Source organism: Pseudophryne corroboree, chromosome 4 (genome assembly GCF_028390025.1).
Source record: "Pseudophryne corroboree isolate aPseCor3 chromosome 4, aPseCor3.hap2, whole genome shotgun sequence".
NCBI classification, from domain to species: domain Eukaryota; kingdom Metazoa; phylum Chordata; class Amphibia; order Anura; family Myobatrachidae; genus Pseudophryne; species Pseudophryne corroboree.
Window position 1 is genome coordinate 358,425,734 of NC_086447.1, and position 9,564 is coordinate 358,435,297.

General features: G+C 40.3%; 1 protein-coding gene across 1 annotated transcript in view; it reads right to left on the bottom strand.

Annotated features, from left to right (window-relative positions):
* The window catches only part of LOC134911429 (mucin-2-like), a 115,542-nt gene extending 106,374 nt beyond the window's left edge, over positions 1–9,168 (bottom strand). Inside the window, exon 1 of the mRNA XM_063919642.1 lies at positions 9,115–9,168. Within this exon, the coding sequence (XP_063775712.1) occupies positions 9,115–9,124 (10 nt within the window). The 5' untranslated portion in view covers positions 9,125–9,168. The remainder of the gene's footprint in view (positions 1–9,114) is intronic.
* Positions 9,169–9,564: the final 396 nt, after the last annotated feature.

Below are 9,564 nucleotides of genomic sequence, written 5' to 3' on the forward strand. Positions count from 1 at the left end.
CCGGCGGTAGTATCCACTGAACCCCAGAAATGAGTGTAGATCTTTTAGATTTGATGGTCTAGGCCAATCTTGTACTATCGCTATCTTATCCGGATCAGTGGATATTCCTTCTCTGCTGACAATATGACCCAGATATCGGACTGTTGTTTGACACAAACGACATTTGTCGATAGACAGCTTCAGACCTCTCCTCTGTAATCGATCTAATACTTTTAATAATCGGTTATTATGCTCCTCCAATGTCCGGCCAAATACGATGACATCATCAAGGTAAACAAGAACTTCACGGTAGCACATGTCTCCAATGATTTTCTCCATGGTCCTCTGAAATGTTGCAGGAGCCCCCTTGATACTTTGTGGCATTTTAAGGAATTCAAAGAAGCCAATGGGACACAGAAACGCTGTTTTAGCCCGGTCATCAGGATGCATAGGAATTTGGTAATAACCACAGCGCATGTCAAGAACCGAGAACCATCTACTCCCTTGAAGACAGTCCAAAGCTTCCTCCACTTTAGGTACTGTGTACTGATCCTCAATGGTGCGATTATTTAGAGTACGATAGTCAATACACAATCGAATGTCACCGTTTTTTTTTCGGGCTACCACAATTGGAGAAGCGTAAGGACTTTCCGATTCAGCAATCACCTGATTTTCCAAAAGATGTTTCAAATGTTGTCTCACGTCCTCAAAATCGGCAGGAGCTAACCTCCTAGTTCGCTCTCGGAAAGGTGTATCATCCCGTAATCTAATTCGATGTTCTACCTCAGTGGCAGTACCTAAGTCCCACTCTCCAAATGAGAAAACAGATTCCCTTTATAGCATTTCAGCAATCAATTTATCCCGATCCTTGGCAGACAGATCACTTCCTCTGAAACATTCTTCAATCTTGCTGACTGCATTTACTGAACTCGTTATAGTATGGATGTCATTTTCAAGTATATCGCTAGAACAGGATACACCATTATCAGTCCTTGGAGTAAGTTGTTTCATAGTGTCCTGCTGTATACACCACCTAGCCAGAGTTTTAAAGAGATGGGAATTTGTCCCCACTATAATGGATACCACTACCTGATCTGATGGAGAGTCTGGGCACACTAACGCCAAAAAAGGTAGGGGAGCTTGGTACCCTGTGCTGTCATCTGTGAATTCAATTTGAGTGGTCACATACCCTAGATAAGGGTATTTTTGGTCGCTCAGACCCCATATCACCAGTCCATCAAAGGGCATTAGTTGTACATCAGAAAGATATTGTCTGTACCAACTTTCAAATATAATTGACACCTGTGATCCACTATCCAATAATACTTGACACGCTTTTCCATTTATTAAGGCCGGTACCATTGGCGCTTTTCCAATTATTCCACTGGGAACGAGGTTGGACCACTGAGTACTCCCCATTGCGCATACATTTATAATCTGGGAGTCGATGCGGGGTTCATCGACGTCCCTTGCCCGTTTTCCGTAATAGATGTTGACCGCGACTCAGTACTGTTCTCAATTACTCTGGTACTTTCGTTCTGTAGACATTCAAAAGAACGATGTCCTAATTGCCCACATCTGTAACAAGTGAGGTTTCTCATATTATCTTGTCGTCGACTAAAGCCTCTCCCCCTGCCCATCAGAGGTATCCTGGAATTTGAAGATGATGTATTCTGTAAAGAAATTAACTGATCTAATTTCTTATTTTGTTCCTCTAAAGCTTTTAACAATTGTTCATTAACAGAAGGAACTTCAGGGGTAGGAACAATAACTTTGACTCGTTTTAGATTTTTTTCTTGGTTTTCAATTTGCACTTCTTCCAATTTAACCTCTCATCAATTCTCCTAAAGTAGGAGGAGGATCCCTGGGCATATTACACCGTAATCTTTGAGCTACAGGATTGGTAGTCATAGCTCCTCTCAATATATACTTTAGTCGCTTTGCATCAATTTCTGGGGGATTAATCCCTCCTTTATCTAACAATTTGTAAAGAATTTTGTCTAAGCGATATATATAACTGGTGAGTGTTTCGGTAGGTTCTTGGTAAGTCTGATTTAATCGAGACAGCAGATCTCCCACATCTTCTAACGTACCAAAAGAATAGTCCAGAGCCTCAAAATAGTCTTTTAGGGTAGCATGGGAATTACTTATTCTAGTAGCATGAATGATCCCCATCGCTGGTCCCCTTAAGCTTTCCACAATTCTCTGTTTTTTAATATGCTCCGGACACTTCCACTCCTCGGAATGTTGCACTGCCGCCTCCCTCCATACATCATAGCTCTCTTCTCCAGTTGGAACTGGAATTACCCCAGAAAATATCCTTAGTCTTCTATATCCCCCTTCGTAATGCCATCTTTCGAAATGGCTAACAACTTTATCCATTACATTTTCAACTTGTGGATCTATTTTTTCTTCACCCATAGATGTTTCTTCGGATGTATTACTAGTATTATGGTAACACCCTGCGCTAGTACTCTCAACTTTACTATCTTCTTTAACTATGGCTTTCTCTCCTCCATCTGCATACTTATCCACTGGCCACCTCACTTGCAATCTCCTACCAGGTATCCTTTCTATTAAAATATTAGCTGGGATTACCGACGCATCTAGCTGATTATCATTACTTATGAAAATGGCACATATCTCATCACTAACATCTTTCCACTTATCTACAATATGTGGTTGTTTCACTCCATACATTTTTTTTATTTCACTAATAATATCTTCTTCTATAACATCAACAAAATTTCCCAGAATACTCACACTTTTCTGTACATCCACCCCCTTACTTCTACACCAGCTATAAATATCTTCTCCACTGATCTCCATTTTTATCTATTTATTCGTATCTCAGCTCAGTGCCTCCAATATGTAACCCTTTTTTTAAGTGCCTCCACCCAAACTTTTGGTAGGTAGTAACCTACTTTATAGGATCAGTTTGGGAAACCTAATGTGTATTATTTATTATTTTACAGGTGCAGAGATCTACTACCTTCGTTATCCGGTTCCAAGGCTCTCCTCTAAATATCCAGGTAAGCTTACTCTCAATAATTCAACATTCTTGTCAGCAATAATCTTTACTGCATTTTCACATAGAGTAAAGCATTCAAGTTAATAGACTTTGTTCAAGAATCATGTACCGTGCTACTATATATATATAAATATATTTCTATATATATTATCTACATACAAGGATATACTTATTAAAGATAGCCTCAATGTAAGTATATATATATATATATATATATAACTATCTAATTACCTAATAGCCTTTTACTTACATTCTGATACAATGCTTACATACCTATTGTTTATGCTACCTACTATAAACTCTCAATTTACCCTTTGCATATTTACATATATTAAGATAAAGCAATACAATAATCAACAATATCAAGTACCATTTGACATTTCAGTCTGTTCTTCAATTATAGTCTCTCTCTCTCTATATATATATATATATATATATATATATATATATATATATATATATATATATACACATATATATGTGTATTGAATTCAATCCTCAAAGAAGCTGACTTGTTAGATAGGATGTAAATATACTATATTAATGAACTAAGTTTCTGTCTCCTGAAAGGTACTTGAAATCCTGGTAGTAAAATGGAAACAACCTGTATTGTTATTAGATATTTATGGTTACTTGTATCCAATTAGTTTCCCAGGGTAGTAATGTTACTGTTTTGTATCCGCTGAGAATAAGCAATCTGTTACTATGTGTGATCTGACTGAGGTTATGACAGAACTATCTTCCAGATGTCACTATAATCGCTTGTTCCTTTACTGGCGTAGTATAGTCTTTTAATCGTCAAGGGAGGAAGTGGTTATTGTAAGGATGGAATAGTCTATCTGACAGTAATATTATATTCCTCTTCTTGTCATTAAATAAATAATATTTAACTTTCAACGGTGACCAATAAACATGGAGTCTGCCTGTACTGCAAACCATATGCCTCCTTTTATCGATATTAATTGCTCAGCCTCTGACAGAGTCAATACTGTTCCTAGTGGAAATTATAATACTTCACTTTCCTTGCGGGTATGATATCCTGTATAGTTATATAGGATTTAAGTATACCTATATAAATAAGTCTCCCTGTTGAATGTAGGTGCAATGTTAGGTGCAGTTTTACACAGACCTTAGATGTTTTCATTATTGACTGCTGTCAATAGCTGGAAGACTTGAAGTTAAGCCACTCCCCTTTCTCACTCTCATTGGTGGACAGTGAGGCTGCAGTTTTGTCTATGGAGCTCACCGACAGGCAGGCACTTGGCAGAACTGGGATGAACTTATAGGCGCTGTTCAGACCTGACAGCTGAGTTCTCTTGGTACTGGCCGGCTCGTTGTATTGATGCGGCTGCTAGAGGTGACTCCGCCTCTCTAAATGTTGCCGCTTCTCCGGACCTCTCCAGCGCTCCCCCGGCCTGTCACTCTGGGTACCGCTCCGCCTCTCTAGATGTCGCCGCCTTTCTGTGTTGTTCCAGCGCTCCCCCGGCCTGTCACTCTTGATGGCGCTCCGCCTTGCAGGATGTCGGCTCCCTCCGGGAGTCTCCGCCTCCCGATCTCCGCTCTCTTGAGTGACTCGCCGGCGATTACAGGGGGATAGCGCTCTTCAGTGCACTACCACCAGTAGTCGCGGCACTCTCTCTTCTAGCGCCCGCCGACAATTACAGCTCCCATCAGCGGCGCAGAAGAGGAGAAACCGCTCCCATGGCTGCGCACCCGGTTCAATCCATCTTCAGGTGGCTGGCTCTTCTATTTATACTGCTGCCATCAGGGTCGCGTGGATGTGTTCTTCCCGCCGAGGTCTCGTGAGCCACCTGTACAGACATGTGCCCAGGGTTATTCCAGGCACTTCATCCTCCAATCAGGTAACCTCCCTATTTCAATCTAGTGCTTGAGCAAAAGGTTACCTCACCCACAGTGTCCTTCTGTTGTATTATACTACACCCTTCCCTATATCACCAGGGATACTCCATTCAGTCCATGTCCAATAAATTAGTAGAGCATATATACTAGTCTCTCTCTATATATACAGGTGTATATATATACCTTTGAACAGGAATAGACAGTCATGTATAACAGTATGTACATATATGCACTCATATATTGGGCAGTCGTTATATGAGAATATCATTACACATGTGTTTACGCCACTGTCACCCCATGTGTATACGCCACTGTCATCCAGTGCGTATGTTACCCTGTGTATGATACTCTGTCACACTGTGTATGCCTCTCTGTCACACCATGTGTATACCCCACTGTCACCCTGTGTGTATACATCACTGTCACTCCGTGTATGCCCCTCTGTCACCCTGTTTATGCCCCTCTGTCACCTTATGTATATGCACCACTGTGATGATGAAAAAGAGGGGTGTGGCTCACGGGGATGGCGTATCCTACTAGACCACACCCCTTGTCATGAGACCACACCCCTTTTTCTTGGAGTACCCCAGCACCTATCATGGTGCCCACACTTAGTGGTAGTAGTTGTATAGGAAAATTCTTATAGTAGGATAACTACTACAGGAAATCTTGATGGTTACAACAGCCTCTAATGGTTTACAGTATGTAAAGCTAAATTGTGACAGATACGATTGAAAAAAATATATAGCGTTCCAATATTTGCATGTATGTTAGCCACATATAGAGAACTTCCAGTAATACAGTAACAATAGCAGCAAGTAGTAATATTTAGATAACTAGTAGGCTACAGGTCTCTTGATAATAATTCAAGAGTTTTTTTAATGGAAATAAAAAAAGTTGTCCAATTAAACCCACCACTGGGCTTGTTGCCTGAAAACCCATAGGCCTATCAGCTTTGTTGCCAAAAAGCTATACTGTACGGTCCCATCCTGGGGCATGTTGCCTGGGAGACCTATCAGCCATATTGTTTGGCTGTTGCTAAGTAGTTCATTAGTGAGCAGGTGTCCCACATAACAGATGATGCTCAAATCATTAGTGAGGAACAAATGTATCTTCTCATAAGGGTAAGTAGTCCCAATATCTCAAAAAGGATTTGCAAACTACACCAACATACAGTATATCTTTTCACACTCACCTGCACCCATTCACAATTACAGGACTTTATTTGAGCTGCACCCATTGCCTGAAAACTCACCTCTTTAGGTAAGCTTATCAAATTCAAGAACCACCCACGTAACCTACATAACCTATTTTACTAATTACCTCCGCTCTACACAGACTACTCATGAGTCATCACTTTACCTATTTTCTCTTTTTTGCTTGCTCATCCTGCTGTCAGACTGGGGCATGAAGGGCTCACCAGGGGAATGCAATCATAGAGGCCTACTAAGGGGATTGGTCAGTCACTGGAAGGGATGTGGCTAACCACCAGAGAGGTGAGGCCAGCAATTACAAGAGTGTCCAAGCATACTATATATGTGTCCGCAGTTATTTTACCCGCGAATATGTCGCATGTGCAGCCACATCGCGATTGCGTCTACCCGCTCCCGCATGCAACGCTTTTGCAGGAGCGTAGGCATCCATGCCATCGTATGGATAGCGGGGGCATATGCAGCGCACGCGCATTTTCGTGGGCACATAAGTCATGCCAAACGAACCATGATTATTTGCAATCCTTGGTAAGATGACAGTGGACTTATCTATACAGTATATAAAGAAAAATAAGACAAGTTTAACATATACTGCTATATGATTGTTACATTTCTATTAATGGTGGACAAATGATGTGCAGTAAGAGCCTGATTCTGAGTCACACACAATGGAGCAGCAAGTGATGGGCTGTGGCTGCATGTAAAAAAAAGTCAGTCTCCAAGGAAACACCAATCAGTATTACTGTGTCACAGATGCTGAGAGTATCCAGCAGCACACAGCAATATATACAGCAGAGTGTAAGCTCTAGGTATCAGGCCTGGCATAGGCCCTTTACCTCATAGCCATAAAATGGGTGGCCAATACCGTTACAGACTGTATCCATAGGAAGCTGTAAGAAAAATTTAATAATTTAATATTTTATTTTAACGAGCAGTGACCTGTCTGATTGATACAAGCGCCTTTGAATTGTGTATTTCACGACCTTAGAATTGCAAAGATGGTAATTATTCATATACTAAGATGTACGCCTGATGAAGTCTCACCATGAGATGAAACGCGTTGGGTTTCTGATACATTTACCGTGACCTCTAAACATAAGAAGGAGACTGAAAAAGGACTTCTATACATCTGTATATTATTACCTGCAGTGACTTTTAAGCTGTTGTTAATATCAGGGAAACATTCTTTCCTGGCTTTGTAACTTTTATTCAAATGTCTATGTGATTATGGCCTTTTTATTAATTCTTGTAATAAATTGTATCAAAAGTTATACACTTTTTAACGCTACTCCTCGCACCTTATTATTTTCTGGGTCTATTTGTCACATCGATAATAGATGCAATAAGTAGCAGGGTGTAGATAGAAACACTGAGGCGCCAGTCTCACTATTATTGTATATCCATTATTTCTTGAGTTCCTTCTAACAGGTAACCCAGTGAGACAAGGCAGCCTGTTTAATTATTTTAAACGTTCATTAAATAGCACAATAAGAGAGTTTTTTGTTCTTATATATATCTGATAGATAACATGCAAATTATGTAGCATTACCTTTATAATAAAACATAAAATGTTATTATACACCACATGAATTATGCTTTTAAATGTGTGTCAGAATGCTATATAAGAGCCAGTATCTTGAAAGGTAGAAAAGAACAAAAATAAGGTAAAGGGGCATCATGAAAAAAGTAGTACAGCATAGCTAAATAAAAGGTTATTAATTATACAGTGTGTCATTAGTTCTACGTGTACAGTATGATTTAAGGTATGGATCAGCAGATCTACATGGAAAAGGTCTATAGTCGTATAAAGGCCAACATGCTTTATGTCAACAGAGTCAAAATGTTGACTTGACAAAAGGTCGACAAAAAAAGTTAGCACAATAAAGGTTGACACAACATTTTAAAGTTTTTTTTAGTTTTTGCCGTCAAAGCAGATGGAAGACAAATTAGTGAACTACTTCGCCCACCACTTCTCCTCACTCTGCTGCCGATGCACTCAGCACAAGTTACTATTACCATTCGTAGTCCATGTGGATGGTAAAGTGGGAAAAATTGATTAAATGCTAAAAAAAAAAAAGCTGTCAACCATTTGAACCTATCGACCTTTTGTACCCATCAACCATAAGCACTGTCAACCTTTTACAAGTCTACCTTTTATCTATGTTGACCTAATTAGTGATCAACCTAATGACTGTCAACCTTCCCATAGTCGACCTAGAGCAGTGATGGCTAACCTTGACCCTCCAGTTGTTGAACTACACATCCCAGCATGCTCTGCATCAGTTTAAGCATGGCCAAATAACAGCACTGTAGCAGGGCATGCTGGGATATGTAGTTCAACAACAGCTGGAGTGTCAAGGTTAGCCATCACTGACCTAGAGCCTGGAGACCCTATGATTTCATATAAATGCAATTTAGGAGGATTCTACTTTCTGTGCCATACTTGGTCAATTCATAAAAAACATCCTCTGGTTGTCATTACTATAACACATCTATTGACGCAAACCTCCCAACATAACCCTCTCCAGGAGGAACAGAATGCTCTGTGTCTGGACTTTTCTCTTAATTTGTGATTGCCGACACCTGTTTTGAACAGATTAATTGATAGGAAAGGTGTCTCAGCACAGATGATTGCAAGCATACATCAAGAGGGAAGCCCAGGAGGAGAGCATTCTGTCCCTCCTGGAGAGGGTCATGTTGGGAGGTGTGATTTTTAGGGAGATGTGATATTTTACTACTCACATATACTTGTGTCTATATCAGTGGTTCCCAGACATAGCCCTCAAGGTACCCTAACGAACCAAGTTTTAAGGATATCCATGCCTGAGCACAGATGCTTAACTCAAAATGACTGAGGTACTAATTACTTCACATGCGCTCGAACATGGATATCCTTAAAACCTGGACCGTTGGGGTGCCTTTTGGACCACGTTTGAGAACTACTGGTATATATACCTGAAACAGACACAGCTTTTATCATAATTACTAAATAAAATGGCATTTGAACAAACACGGAAAGTAATTTATACATACCTCCCAACATGACGCTCTCCAGGAGGGACAGAATGCTCTGCTCCTGGACTTCCCTCTTAATTTGATTGCCATCACCTGTGCTGAAACACCTTTCTTATCCATTAACCTGTTCAGTACAGGTGCCACCAATCATAAATTAAGAGTCCAGAAGCAGAGCATTCTGTCCCTCCTGGAGAGGGTAATGTTGGGAGGTATGTTTGTAATTGGGTGCAAAACTGCAATCCTGCACATCAGATCTAGCAGCAATGCACCAGTCTTTAAATCATTGAATATTTTGGTTGTTCCAATTTGCTCAGATGATGCAAGAGTGGAAATAATCTGTCAAAACACTGCCTGTTTGTATACTGTTTTCCCATCTCCTAAATAAACTGATAATTTACAGATTTGTCTCAAATCACTGCTCAGACTTCTCAGGTGACATGAGAGATGCATACCCTCCAACATAATCCC